Here is a 16,214-nt window from a genome sequence, read left to right on the forward strand (position 1 = left end):
CAGGCATGAGCCACCACACACAGCCAATTTGTGTGTGTGTGTGTGTGTGTGTGTGTGTGTGTGTGTGTGTGTGTGACGGAGTTTCGCTCTTGTTGCCCAGGCTGGATTGCAATGGTGCAATCTCAGCTCACCACAGCCTCCACCTCTCGGGTTGAAGGGATTCTTCTCCTGCCTCAGCCTCCCGAGTAGCTGGGATTACAGGCATCCACCACCACACCTGGCTAATTTTGTATTTTTAGTAGAGATGGAATTTCTCCATGTTGGTCAGGCTGGTCTCAAACTCCCAACCTCAGGTGATCTGCCCACCTCTGCCTCCCAAAGTGCTGGGATTACAGGCGTGAGCCACCTCATCTGACCTGGCGGAATTTTTTTTAAGATAATAGTATATCTTCAAGGTTTTAGTTCCTGTAATTATATACCATGTATTCTAATCTATTCTTCAGTCATACTTCATACTTATGCCTTTAGTTGTCCCTTATGTTAGAGATAAAGTACATGATGCTATATATATTAAGGCAAAAAAAAAAAAAAGGTAGAAAATAACTGAGTCAGAAAGAAATGGCAAGGGGAAAATGTAAAACAGAGGAGGGAAAAGAGGATAGAAAAAAGAAGGCCACTGTTCGTATGTTGCCGCTCTTTTTTTTTGAGACGGAGTTTCGCTCTTGTTACCCAGGCTGGAGTGCAATGGCGCGATCTCGGCTCACCGCAACCTCCACCTCCTGGGTTCAGGCAATTCTGCCACAGCCTCCTGAGTAGCTGGGATTACAGGCACGCGCCACCGTGCCCAGCTAATTTTTTGTATTTTTAGTAGAGACGGGGTTTCACCATGTTGACCAGGATGGTCTCGATCTCTTGACCTCGTGATCCACCCGCCTCGGCCTCCCAAAGTGCTGGGATTACAGGCGTGAGCCACCGCGCCCGGCCTGCCTCTCATTTTTAATAGTTATCCTTTCCTGGGAAACTTACATACACTTTATATGCGTCAGTTTTCCTACCTTAACTATAGAGATAATTATACATATCTTTCAAAATTTTTACGAAATTACATGTAACATACTTAATGTGCTTTGAAACAGTCCTTGGGTAAGTAAGAATCTAGATAGAAGCAATCTTTAATATTTATCATATTCTTACCTTGTGGCTCCTGAGTCAGATTTCCTGGATCACACGCTGGCTTTTTTGCTTTCTAGGCTGTGACCCTCAGCAAATCATGTAACCTTGTGTCCTGCCATTTCTATTTCGAAAATGACAGAAATGATAGCAGGGTTGTTACAAGCATTAAAGAAGATCAGATATGTAAAACTTAGAACAAGACCTGCCTCACAGATATTCAATAGGTGTTTGCTAACATGATCATTGTTGTAGTTTAAAGAAGCAAGAGGTTTGACAGTGAGCAGGAATTCAGAGGTGAAAATGGAGATAGGAAGAGGAACCGGCATAGTTTTTGATGGAAGGGAAAGGAAAAATTATTCTATAGCAGATTTGCTCTACTCACTACCTAAAACTTTAAGTGAAATCTTATGTTAAGGACAGGATTATGTTTGTATTCAAATTCACATTATAAAATTACATATAGAACATGGCATTTTTACATCAGAAGAGGAGCTTAAAGGCCATCTAGTCTAGAGCCCCAGCTTTTCCTAAAGTCACACAGGTAGTTAGTGGAAGCCCTAAGGATGGAGGGCATTATGTAACTCCAGATGCACTGCTGTTTTCTACTGCATCATGCTGCCACCATATTAGCACACCGGAACTTATTCTATAAGAAACGGGGAAGTTTGAGGCAGACTAATCATGTGACCAAATGGTTGCTAAAGAGGCATTAAAGTGGTTATTTATGTAGAGTTTCTATTATATTATTTTTAAAGGCTATCACTTTACTTAATATTAAGAGAATGACTGAAATTATGTGAGGAAAATAGTTATCTGAGGTCTACAACCTCCGTTCTTTAACATTAGTAGGCTGCCTTTCTTCTCTTGATATCAAAAGCTGTTCTGGGCAAAGAGGCCAGTGAAACTGTATTGGTTCCTCTGTCAGTATCTTATCACAGACACCTAACAGGCAGGAAAAAAGACCATCTGAGCTACCAGCACTGCCAGTAACGTCCACATGTGTGTGATATGGAAGTGTGAAGTAGAATATCAGGAATAACTGAAAGACACTGCCTGCGCTCCAGTAGCAGGGGTGATGCTTTTATTCCTAAAATGCACCTTCAATAAGACTATATCCATAGCTTCTGCGGTAGTATTGTCTCCTATTCCAATGCCAAATTGTTGAAATGTTATTTTATATTGTGGGCCAATTTGGATATAATTGCACTGTTTTTGACCAATGAACACAGCAGTATTATCAATACATATCAAAGGCATACTTTAATACTCTGATTAGGTATGCATATAAGTGACTATAATTGTTTAAAGAACAGCATTTATGCCAATAAGGGCATAATCATTAGTGTATAGTTAATGAGTTGTCACAAAGTATACTGACTATGAAGTAGCATTTGCTACTCACTATCAAAAAGTATTTGCTAGTGTGAAAATTATATAAATAGTATTATACAATGTATACTCTTTTATGACTAGCTTCTTTCACTCAGTATTATGCTTATGAACTTCATCAGTGTTACTGAGTATAACCATAGTCTTTTTATTCTCATTGTTAGGTACTATCCCATTGTGTAACTATACCACTTTATTTAACTATTCTGTTGTTAGTAGATATTAGATTATATCTAGTTTGGTGGGTATTAGTAATAGTGCTAAGAACAATTTGTCCATATCTTTTGATGTATATATACATATCTGTGGACACTTAACTAGAAGTAGAATTGTTAGATTACAGGCTATGCTTTAGATTACAGGTTCCGCTTTCGTAGACTTTGTAAAACAGGTTTCCAAAAGAAGTTCTTTGAATTTACATTCTCAACAGCAATATGTAAGAGTTCTAGTTCCTCCACATCTTTGTCTGGCTTTTCATTTTAGACATTCTCATGAGTGTATAATGGTACTTCACTGTGTCCTTAGTTTGCATTGCTCTCATTACTAATGAGGTTAAGCACTTTTATTTATTTATTGGACATTTGGATAGCCTTTGTTATGAAGTGCCTGTAAGTCTTTTGCTAATTTTTACATTGGTTTATCAGTTTTTTCTTATTGATTTGTAAAACTTTTACATATTATGTAATGAGTCGTTTGTTGGATAGATAATATACATGCACAATTCACACTCACATACACACATGCACACACATTTAATTTCAAATATATTTTCCTACTTTGTGTCTTGCCTTTTCACTCTCTTAATGATATATGATAGATCATACTTTTAGTATAGTTTAATTCATCAGTAGCTTTCTTTGTAGTTAGTGGTTTTATGTCCTATTTAAGAAATATTTGCCTAAACCAGCATAATAAAGATATTCCTTATTGTATCTTCTAGAAATTTCCTTGGTTTTTCATTTCACATTCAGATCTTCAGTCATTTAGCATGGATGTTTATATATGGTGGAGGATAGGTGCAGGTTGTAAATTTTGTCAAGATTTGTCAAGATGACAAAGAGAAAGATAAATGAAGAGAAATAAACTCAATAAGTTTGAAAAAAGTAGAGGATAAACTTACTTTTTACTTAAAAAATTAATATACCTTATTTCTTTAAATAAGTTTCAGGTTTACAAAAATTTATCAGAAGGTACGCTCTCCCCCTGTAGTTTCCCCTATGACTTATATCTTATATTAGTGAGGAACATTCATTACAACTGCTGAACCAATATTTATTCCTTATAAACTAGAGTTCATAATTTATATTATGCTTCACTCTTTGTGATGTACAGTTCTAAGGGTTATGATAAATACAAAAGGTATAACCTTAAGTTTAAAATTCTTTCCCATCTTTTCTGTGAAATAATAAGAGATGTGACCAAGTATGTACTTGTTACTATCAGAACTCAAAATTAGCAGTAAAATAAACAGGTATAGTGTTAAATGTGAAATCCTTAAATGAAGAACTTTTGACAAAATAGCTAAAATATTTGGTGAGGACAAAAAGAATGCAATGACCTAGAATAAAAACTGCTTAGTATTTTAGGTCACGGATTTATATCTCTGACACTAAGGAATCTGGCCATGTCTTACAGGTCAGGCAATTGGCTGTTGTGTGCATAAGAAAATACTACTGGCAATGCTCTCACAGTACCTGCCACAGAACAACTAGTAGAATGAAAAGCCACATAAAATTTGGGGGAAGCTTTTGTTATGTTATTGCTAAAAACATGAAGAATACTCAATAGGCATTAATCTGCCAAAGCAAGACAGAAATTATCAAGCCACATGAAATGCCAGTCCATCTGTGCAAATGTTTTTTCCTCTTAACAGAGGCTGTCAATGAAAAATGCTATTCAAATCCCTTTTAACCCAAATTCATAAAATCCCATAATTATTTTAGATTGTCAGCCAGATTTTCTATAAGCCAAAACTATTCTTAGCATTTTAACTGATATAGCAATTTACTATTTTGGTACTCTTTTTGTGGCTATCTAAATTTTATCCCACATTTACATGTCTTTAAGAATATCTATATTCTGTGCCTAGTCTATTTATGTAATCACATCTTTTGCTTCTCCCTTATACCAAGGCTCATCAGCCTTTTCGTTTTCCTTCTTTAAGTAAATGACAAATTAACTTCAAGGGGACTAACAGTAGTTCTCTAGAGCAGTGATTAGCAGTAGGGCTAGAAGACGACACGTTGGACTATGGTAAAACATCTCCATGAACTACGGTGATTCTGATAGTCAGTGAAATTAGTGCTTGACATCAACCTATACTGCAAACTTAACCAATTTGTCATTCAATTAGCATTACTTGACATGTCCCTCCTCTGTGCCATTGCTTAAGCAGTACTTGTGATCTATTAAAATTTTATGCCATCTTCAAGACATCTCTCAAAATCTACTCCTCCATGAAGCATTTCCTGTCTCTGGAAGCAAGTAATAATTTTTGCCTTCTCCAAACACCTTGCATTGCAGCCTTCCCTGCATAATCGTTTAGGAATTTGGCATCTCTCTTCTACCAAGCTGCAAGCTCCCTCAGGAAAAAAATATCTGAAAATCACACTTATTCCTGTTACATCCCACAGTATCTTGCCTAATTTCTTGTACATCTAGGTGTCCAGTAAATACGTGCTGGGTAAATTTTACCTTATATTGTGCAGGTATCCTTTCAAAATAAATTGAGCTATCTATGAGCAAAGAAAGTAAAAATATCTGGTAATTATGGCAAGGTACAAATTATATTTCTGCACCGAAATCCTTTGAGATAAATTAGAGTGAAATAAATGTCAAAATGGGCCTGTGGCCGTCTATATCAATGCTACTTTCTTCCTTAATTTATAATATCTAGTTTGGAATTTTGAAGACAATCTATAGAAGGACCAACTAGAGAATCAAGCTGATGGAAACATTAAAGTAACAACCTGGAAATGAAATTTTGAATACTAAAAAAACTGAGTGGATACACAACAATAGCAACAACAACTAGAAAACATATTAACTGCTGATACTTAGAGCACTTACTGTGGGCCACGTATGGACTCACACTTCATTTGGTTTCCACCAATAACCCTTAGAACCCTAAGAGAAAGATAGTTATGTACCTTCATTTTACAGGTGAGAAAATAGGTGTGGCGAGGTAAGAGTCTTGCCCTACTTACCTTAGTACTTGCTCTTAAGGAGTAAAACCTAGATTCAAACCTAGTCTGATTCCCAACTCTTAACCATAATTCTGCATTGACAGTAATTTAGGACGTTCATCCATCCATCCATCCATCCATCCATCCATTCAATACACGTTACAGAGTACTATGTGTTAGACACTGTGCTGAATACTAGGAATAAAGAATAAAACACACACTCTTGACCTTCAAAGAAATTACAGTCCACTAAAAGTGACAAGGATTCTCAGGAAAATCTTTCTAAAGTGTTAACTCTTAAAGAAGGAGAAAGAGGCAAGAAAGGAAGGAAAGTATGATAAAGTCTGAAGAAATCACATACCAGAGGACTAATAAAGTATGTCACGTATGGGGTGCTGCTGGAGCATACGGTAAGGGATGATTGAGACAGGCAGACAGAGGCTAGATGATGAGAATCAGTTAATTTGCATTTCTATTTAAAAAACCATACCATAAATGTTTCCTTATATTGAAGTTAGTAGTATTAATATTTAATTACCAGATCAATACTATTTTATTGCCCAGTAGGTATTTTATTTTGAGGCAAGTTCTCACTCTTGTCACTCAGGCTGGAGTGTTCAAGTGATTCTCAGGAGTCAACCTCCCAAGTAGCTGGGATTACAGTGATCTGCCATCATGCCCAACTAATTTTCATATTTTTGGTAGAGATGGGGTTTCACCATGTTGGCCAGGCTTGTCTCAAACTCCTGACCTCAAGTGATCTGCTTGTTGCAGCCTCCCAAATTGCCAGGACTACAGGAGTGAACCACAGCCCAGTAGTACTTTATGGCTCCCTCTTAAGGGCAGGGAGTCATATATGGAAAGGGCTGAAACAATGCTGAATGAAAATAGTCTTAGTGCCTTTCGATTTATTTGTCCCAACTCTCCTTTTAGAAAAATACCAAAACAAGAAGAACTTTAAACAAAATCTGATACAAACACTGTCTTTTCTTTTATTTCTCCTCTTCTCTTTTTTTTGATGGGGTCTCACTCTGTGGCCCAGGCTGGAGTACAGTTGCATGAACTCAGCTCACTGCAACCTCCACTTCCTGGGTTCAAGTGATTCTCCTGCCTCAGCCTCCTAAGTTGCTGGGACTACAAGCATACGCCACCATATCCAGCTTATTTTTGTATTTTTAATAGAGACGGGGTTTCATCATATTGGCCAGGCTAGTCTTGAATTCCTGACCTCAAGTGATCTGCCCGACTAGGCCTCCCAAAGTGCTGGGATTACAAGTGTGAGCCACTGCACCCAGCACAAACTCTGAATTTTCAATAATTCATTATATTTCTAGAAAATTGCTATTACTAATTAAAAATTAATATGTGATTATTTAGCCACAATTTAGTTTGCATAGTATAAAACATTAAGTTACTAAAAAAAAAAAAAAAAACTCAATAGTTTTGTAATTTGCTTTTATATCTAGAGGATGGTCAAAAGCAAGCTATGGTTAGTGAACGGACAGAAGCCTTTACCACTGCTCGAAATTTACTGGCCTCTGGAGCTGACGCTATTGAAAGGATTATGTCTTCATACAAAGAGGTACTTGCGTTTCTTATTGTCAATTTGATTAAAATAAAATTTATGAAATCAACCAAAATGTAAATTACCAAGTATACTGAGTATTTTGGAAACATATCTTTTCTCTGCCAAAAATTGCTGAGTATAATCAAGATGAAGGGCAGCAACTCCCAAGTGTAATGCTGCTAATATCCTTTGTTTTTTACACTATCAGTTGTTCCCTTTTTCTCTCAGTAGTATGACATCTTTGTTTTTACATTTTAAAGAAAACCCTAGGTCTGAACTCTGGAGCCAGAGTGCCTAATTTTCATTTTTGCTCTAGCATTTAAAAATTATATGACTTGGGTCAAGTTCCTTAATGCATCTATGTCTCTGTTTCCTCATCTGTAAAATGGGGAAAATGATAACATTGACTTGTGGGGTTGTTGTGAGTTGATACATGTAGAATACTCAAAACAGCACATATTAAACACTCAATAAATGTTAGCTAATAACATTTCTTATGTATCTTGCAAACTTTTACCTTTCTTTCATTAAATGGGTAACACCTTCTTACCATTCTTCATTCTTCCTGCAGAGTTTGGGTCTTCCTCCTTAGTGTCCATCTTGGTATACGTCTGATGTTTTACCACATTATAACTGTCTATTGCCTGCATCACACCACTCAACTCCTTGAAGCAAGAACTGTTTTACTCATCTTTATATTCAATATCCATTTTAATATTTAGAATATTGTATGTGGTTAATAAATATTTGTTGACAAAATAGCAATAAGACCTGCAGTTACCACAGGGCCAAGGTTAAAATTACTTAATTCAGACATTATACAATATTCCCATAAAAGTTATTCTCTTACGAATGACTCTTATGGCTATCATATCAATGTAACTTCTAGAGCATCCTTATAAATTCAGCTGCATATTAAGTCACACTTGAATAAACTATATAAAAGAGTTACAGAGGGCTAGCAAGTAACTCAATTTTTTAAAAATCAAATAGTAATTTTGATAATCTGGAGACACAGTCTTTGGGATAGATACGTTGATATAATAAATTACTCAATATTAAAACTAAATGACAAATCAAAATTTTGTTTATCACACATTAAAATATTGTGGTACCTAGGTTAGAGAAATGATATAAATTAGTTTTTCTAAACTGTCTCCGACTCAACAAATGATTGCATTTTGCTTTATTTTGCCTGAATTTACTTTTAATCATAAAATGTTCACTTCTAAAAATTCTTGTACTGGTGTGACAGCACGTGAAAGCACCCACCATGCTGTCTCTGCTAGCACCAGAGGAACCAGGTTTCCTTTTAGAGTTAGAGTTCTAAGATAAATTCCTTGTCTTGCACCCCAAAATAATTTATCTACAGGCACATTCTTACTTTTCTTCAGACACTCCTGCCGTCTTCACACTCCACCCTGCTCCACTGACTTATTGCCTCCTGTCTTTCTTGAATTGACCTCTACTTCTGGTTTTGGATTTTTTTTCTATGCAAATATTTATATTTGCCTGGGTTTCACTTGAATCTATATTTTGTTAATCTTTAAATATGTTTTCCTCTACTTGGCAACTCAAGAGATTCTTTCAGATAACATTAGAAATTATCATCTAAATAGCTATGACATCAACATATAGAAATGATAGCGTAATTACAGATCTCTCAGAAGAGATGTGTGGTAAAAGGCTTTTAACAGTAATACCTACTCATTTACTGCTTGCATTTTGCATACGCAGAAATCTTACACAAATGTCAGCATTGTTGTATTATTCTGAAATTTATTAAGAAATATTTATTTCTGATGTGCCTTGCTTATTCTTATGCAAGAACTACCCTTAGTTCTTGTGCATTCTTTTTCATTGAGAAACATGTTCTTGATAGGAAATGAATCACCTTTCACAGTATGCTCATAGCAAGGTGTTCTCTTAATAGAAAAATAGCAGGAGGTTAACTGAAATGAACAGTTGACAGAATAGGAACAAGGCACCATTCCATTGAGCCCTGCAGACTAGAGATTTATCTCATCTTATAACCTAAAAAAAATAATTATTTAATGTTTTTCTTTGGGCATATAAATCATGTTTGGCTTCAAGAGAAGCTGGATTGTGGGAATTATACGAAAAAGGATTTGAAGCTTTGCACTGAGCTTGCTCCCAATATTGGTATCCTGCCAAATATAGGAATTTTGACAATCAATTTGGCTCAGAAACATTCATTTCCTAATCAGAAAAAAAGGTACTTTTCTCCTACTTAAATCCTTCTATTTTAAATAGAAAAAAGATACTAAAAATAAAAGATTATAATTTTATTGAATGATCTTAAGCTTTTTACAAATTTATAATTTTTTGGAAATGAATTTCATCATGTAAACAGAAGCCAAATCAGAAATTTGACTGAAAGATCCTTAAGTCTCATTAATATTTTGAAATCTGCATATTATGTGTTTTATGATTTCAATCAAACATATTGTGTTATCGTGCTCTTTTGGTAAGCTTTGTACTGTCATTTGTTTTAGTTTTCAGATGTATTATCTATGTCTCATGTATAATAAAGTAGGATCTTTAACATTAAGTCAAGAAGCTTATATGATTATGTATTTATTTAAAATCTTGTCTTGGGTAAACTCTATTTTATCTCTCTGCATTGCTTTTAGATCACTGAATTAGCAGGCTACACTGCTCGAGTGTACAATATGTTTTGGGTCTTTGACGAAGTAAAAAGAGGCATTTATAAGAGAACTGCTGTTATTCAAGAGTCTGAAAGCCATAGCAAGAATGGAGCTAATGTAGAATTACCTCTCAGTGACACATTGGCAATTAAAGGTATTAAACTCAAGTGCTTTTATATTTTCCTATATTAAGTGTTTATACACAGAACCAAAGTTTAAGAAGATAGCTTTTAGTAGTTACAAGGAACCAACATAAATAACAACATTATTTAAACAGCAATCTCTAATATTAGTATTGCAAGTTGAGGGGTGGTGACTAACATTTCCATAAAAACATAGTGTTATGCTACTTTTATGTAGGACACAATTTTCCAAATTATTTTTGGAAACTACACATAGGACATAATGAATGATTTGCTTTAAAAATTCAACTAACAAATAGAATTAGAGCTAATATTATGTTGTTCTTCATTATACTGTTTCTAAACTTAAGTTTGGTTACGTATTCATTAAAATTTCACTATTCTATGTCTTAATTCTCTTTTTTGCAGCACGGTAATTTTTTTCTATAGGAAATCTTAATTTAGGGAAATAGAGTAGCTGTAAAAATCATGGCTGGGTCATTTCAGATTGTATAATTTGGCTACTGTAATGATGTTGACATTCAATTTTTATAAAACAATGTTTCTCAGAAAAGTTTTCCAAGTAGGTGTGGCAATATGTACAAATTTGCATTACATCAAATTTTCTTCAGGTCTGGATATTTACATTTACATTTGTTTCTGTGATTTATTACTGTGAATTATCTTTATAATTGAATTTACCTGTTATACTGCATTATAATTTATTTAATCAGCAACCTTTGATAACGTTTGTATCTTACACTTTGTCTTAATTACAGGAAAAGTTATTGATGTGGATCATGGAATTATTTGTGAAAATGTTCCCATAATTACACCAGCAGGAGAAGTGGTGGCTTCCAGGCTAAACTTCAAAGTAAGATGATATTCAAGAATCTTCTGATTGTTGCCATCACACTAATACAAAACAACTCAGAATTCATGTACCTTATGTTAAATACTTGGAGGAGCATTTGGAAAGGGGAAGTCAAGAAAGGTATGCACAGTGGCTCAATTACAGAAGCAGTTATTCCTCAGAAAGCAGAGAGAAAAGAGAAATTAGATTTCTACTGCTTTATTGCCAGGTTGAAAATCAAAATTATAGTGCACAAGGTAATTTTGGGAAACAATAGGAAATTTCATCAGAAATTTTTACCTGGAAATAAATTTTAATTTTTTGCCTTGTAGGAATTACTTTTTTAAAAGCCTATCTTGTAATATACTCAATAAAATATAAATAGAGGTCATAAGCAAGTTTTATTTTGTCAGTATACATTCTGTAACTTAAATTTTGAAAGTAATTACATGTACTAATATACTATTATAAAATAATCAGAAGCTTCATGGATTGGAATTTAGTTTTTAATTCTGTTGACAATAATTTGTCATTTAATATCTTATATATGGATTACAAAAACTAAAAAGTAAAAGTATTTAATAAACCTGAAACTCTGGCTTAAGGCATTATAAAATTCAAATACACATTTTGGGATTGAAGTACAAAATAATTTGCTGACAAGCATTGACTATTATAGCAAGTTGAGCTTAGTTCAAACAAAGACATGATTTAACTTGATAAAATAATTACAAAAATGACAATGCATATGCTAATTAATGATTTTAGTATGGACTTTAGTCAAGGTTTAATTATTAAAGATGTATTTGCAAATATTTTGGGTTACTGAGAGTTGAAAGGAGATGAGCAGCATTGAACAGGATAAAATCCTGTGTCAGTCAATTTAAAGAAATTGTATTTTAGCTGCAATTTCATCGGACTTTATTTTTTCATGTATAGACCTATAAGGTGGTCTCATTACTAGGATCTGACCACAAATACTGATTAGGTACCCATGGCATACATAGAGTATTTAACTATTATTAATGGTTTCATAATTTATAATTTATGATTTTATAAAGAGGGATTTTTTTTGGTCAGGATAGGTTTTATAATATCAACTCTTGTTGCTCTATTTATTAAATAAATAGTGTGCATGTCTTGAGCTTTGCCTACTAAGTACGTTAGCATGGACATATCACAGTCTGCAGAAAAATTTACAGCTCAGTTTCTTTTATGTAAAATGAACTAAACTAAAAATGCTCCATCTAGTGAAAGTATCTTAGAAGGTTTGAAGTTGTGAAAAGATATACATTAGCAAAGTACACTTTCTTGGTCTAACTCAGAGAAGTATATTTAAATTCTCAGGTCCCTAAAATATAATAGAAAGTTCTGTTCCCTCTGCATAGATTGAAAAATAAGTTTCTAGGGAAAGGATCTCATACCTTTGTTAGCCTTCAGAATTTAAAAATCATTTGCTGGCCAGGAGCAGTGGCTCATGCCTGTAATCCCAATGTTTTGAGAGGCTGAGGTGGGCAGATCACCTGAGGTTTGGCGTTCAAGACCAGCTTGGCCAATATGGTGAAATCCCATTTCTACTAAAAATACAAAAATTAGAAGGACGTTGTGTCAGGTGTCTGTAATCCCAGCTACTCGGGAGTCTGAGACACAAGAATCACTTGAACCCAGGAAGCAGAGGTTGTAGTGAGCCAAGATTATGCCACTGCACTCCAGCCTGAGACAGAGTGAGACTCTGTCTCAAAATAAAGAAATAAAAATTTTAAAAAATTTAAAAATCATTTGCAGAAGAAAAGTTAGTGTGAGAATTTTTTGTCTCACTATTTACTAAACATCAGATAATTTATGCTGAGAAAATTTTAATATTAATGTAGAAAGTCTCCAATTACCCCCTCAAAATGATTTCTGAGAATTTCTAATAGAGAAAGGCCCTATTAAGATATTTTGCCAATGTGTTTCTCACCATGGTATGTATGTTGTTTAAAAATCATTTGAAAAATATTTATGCTTCTAAAAATTAAACCCTTAGCCTAGTGAAAGAGCACAGGCAAATCACAAAATAAGTTTTTCCTAGGTTCTTTCTGAGATTTTTCTTGGTATGCTAACATATAATACTCCTTCATCTTTGAGTTTCAGTATGATGTATTCTACATAATTGATACTTGAATATTGGTCTTTTTCTTTTTCTATACAAAGCTAGATCAACAGACATCCTGTAAATTTCTGATATTTATTTTTCGGGTATCACTGATTATAAAATTTCATTTGCTCTTAGTAGAAGCAAATAAAATGTTTCAATGGTGTTTCTGTTGCTCATTCTTCACAGTGCCCTTTAAATACCATAATAAAACAACTTCTTCATCCTATGGTGTGGAATGGGAACTCATAAAATTCAACACTTTAAATTTAAATAATAGATAAGATAGAAAATAAAGGGAAGCATCCAACATTTATCTATTATCAATAGATAATAGATAAATAACCTCTGTTTTATTGATGAATATTATGTATATGTATTAACATATATGTAATATTCTATACGTGTGTGTGTGTTTTAATTCATCCCTAGCCATGAGACTAAGTTACAGTCCTCTTGCTTTCCTCTGTCCTTGGTTTGTTAAATGTATTTTCTCCATCTGCAAATAAAGCATAATTTGAGAGAGAGAATCATAGTTTCTCTCTCATTATGGGCTCTTATGATTTTTTGGAGCATTTCAGACTGCTGAAGTACAAAATTAAACAACCCAGCCGATGCCTTGGATAACTATGCTTTGTAGCTAATAATTGCAGTTAGTTGTCAGTTGTATTTGAATCCAACATAAATTTAATCAATTATCAATATAAAAATATAATATAATATATTTTTATTTAAATTTTTATGACTTACCTTATTTCCCATGTAGTTGTTTTTCTCTGTGTGTATGTGGTATCTGAAAACAAGACCTAAATTACAATTTTGGAAAGCCAGTGGACATTTCAAGAAGATCCATTTTCTTTCAAATTGAATTATTGTATGATGCTTTTAGCTTCAGAGAATAGTCAAAAGCCAAACTTGTTTTCAACCCTGAAATATTTTTCTTTGATCTCTTACCCATCTGAGGTTATCATGTGTTTGAACATTAAAAAAAATTTCACTTTTAGATGATGCCAAAAGAAATCATTTTAAACTATTGCAGTTTGTAATTTTATTTCTTACTTTAGGTAGAAGAAGGAATGCATCTTTTGATAACTGGTCCCAATGGTTGTGGGAAAAGTTCTCTCTTCAGAATTCTAAGTGGGCTCTGGCCTGTGTATGAAGGAGTCCTCTATAAACCGCCTCCTCAACATATGTTTTATATTCCACAAAGGTAGGCATATCTTTTTATATTACAAGAAAAAATTTCTTTTAGCTCTTGAATTGTCTTGATTCCTCAAGCTCCTCAGTTAATCTACAAGGATTTTTGTATTAAGAGAAGCTATTAAGGAAGTAAAAATTCACGTAGGCCAAAATATTCTATTACTGCTTTGATGGTAATACTCTCTAGGACAATACCACTCCTTTTCATTTTCACATCTGTCCGGATGGAATGAATACTCAAAGACTGCAGATGTTAGTCTCAAGAAATAAGAATCAGGCTGTTCCAGAGAATGATTAGATTGCCTAAGATACCAGATTATCTCTTCTCACAGAAAAAAATAACACCTGGATAAGTATACAGCTCTCTCTATTAAGCTGTACACATTTATATATTCTAAAACTGTTCATTTATGTTTGAGACTCCATGAAATAGACTTTACAATCATGCTATATGATTACTTAATGATTTGTAACTTTCTTAAGTAAAATATTTTACTGTAAAAATGAGTATCATGTAAGCATAGAAAAAGAACATTATATCTTCAGAACTCTTTAGCTGTCATATTCCCTGGGAACAATTTAGAAATGTCTAAAACTCAAAGTTATACACTTGTGAATTTGGAATATTCATTGTGGATAAGAGAAGATGAAGTTTGAAGAACTTCCTGATGTTAATTGGACCCAGTAATTTTTCCATCTGTCATCACCCTGGTTACATAGGTATCCCATAGAGTACTCCTACTATGTCAGAGGGCTGTTTTGTGGAATCTAACAAGTGCCTAAGCTGGAAGTACAGCACAAGCACAAACATAAAAGTGACATCAAGTATGGTGTACTCATATGTCTCTCTTTTCCCTTTGCCTTTGCCTGAATGTACTGTACAATCCTGTCTACTGGCCTAATTTTTAGACCAGACATAGTAGTTAGGCAGATGAGGTTTTGTATGTGTGTTTTTTTTCCTTTAAAGTAAGACTTATGGTGGTAGTAGGAAGCTGCCTGGAATATAGAAGAATGAAGAACTGCATTGGCCAAAAATGCTGGACATGAGCAATGACACAGATATTTGTGTTTAACACAAAATAGATAACATCTTGTGACACCGGAAGCATTGTCTCTTTCTGTCTATGCTTTCAATTCCTTAGGGAAAATTCTGATTCTGAAAGCTAAATTATACTGTCAAAAGTTTCTGTTTTAGATATTATTGTGTTAGTCTGATTTGGTAGTCTGATTTTAATTTTATATTTAGGTTAGAAGGCATATTATGAAGAACATTTTCTCATATCATAGAATTATATTCTCTTGATGCAAGTAAAATCACATAAATAAATTTTATATTTTTAGCTGCAGTTGTTGAATATAACTTTGGCCTGAATAACATAAGACATTTACAGGGAATAAAAGTGAAGAAACTCGAGCCTTTGCCTGCAGAGAAACTTGACTATGTTACTTTGCAACAAACATAAATCACAAGGAAACTGTTTTTTACTTGTGAAATTTACTGTTGCCTAACCAAAAAGATCAACCACAATCTAGTTAAGGAGAAAAATAACCATGAGAACTCTAATTTTAAGGCTAAAATGCATTTTAATAATTACTGCTAAAAGTCATTTACCTTGATTATATGGCTTTTAGAAACATAAACATTTGAGTATATGTTAAAAGTTTTATAGGATTATTATCCTTGCAAAAACCATAGAATTTATTTAAATGCATATATAAACTGAGAGTCTAAATGTAGTGTTTGTTTCTTACATTCCAAAAGCTGCTAATTTTTTCAAGTACATTTAAAAAATAATCTCACATGTTTTTATGATATGAAAGCTGCTATGCAACCTATTTCAAAATATTTGTTGGTAGGTAAGTGCCTTATGATATTCTCATTAGAATATTATAATCTAATTTATTGCATTAATTCATAGTAATCAAATATAAGTTAACTACTAGTTTGGCAGCAAAAAAAAAAAATGAAATTTCAATATAGA

The 16,214-nt window shown here is 33.7% G+C and overlaps 1 protein-coding gene across 3 annotated transcripts in view; it reads left to right on the plus strand.

Annotated features, from left to right (window-relative positions):
• Positions 1-16,214, plus strand: part of ABCD2 (ATP binding cassette subfamily D member 2) — a 72,169-nt gene that overhangs the window by 5,525 nt on the left and 50,430 nt on the right. For all 3 annotated transcript variants that reach the window (XM_064369862.1, XM_064369864.1, XM_012465624.3), the window contains exons 3-6: positions 7,154-7,269; positions 9,909-10,077; positions 10,825-10,919; positions 14,097-14,242. In XM_064369862.1, coding sequence (XP_064225932.1) covers positions 7,154-7,269; positions 9,909-10,077; positions 10,825-10,919; positions 14,097-14,242 — 526 coding nt within the window. The remainder of the gene's footprint in view (positions 1-7,153; positions 7,270-9,908; positions 10,078-10,824; positions 10,920-14,096; positions 14,243-16,214) is intronic.

This window comes from Aotus nancymaae, unplaced genomic scaffold, assembly GCF_030222135.1.
Source record: "Aotus nancymaae isolate 86718 unplaced genomic scaffold, 86718_ANA_hifiasm-v0.15.2.pri h1tg000092l, whole genome shotgun sequence".
NCBI lineage: Eukaryota > Metazoa > Chordata > Mammalia > Primates > Aotidae > Aotus > Aotus nancymaae.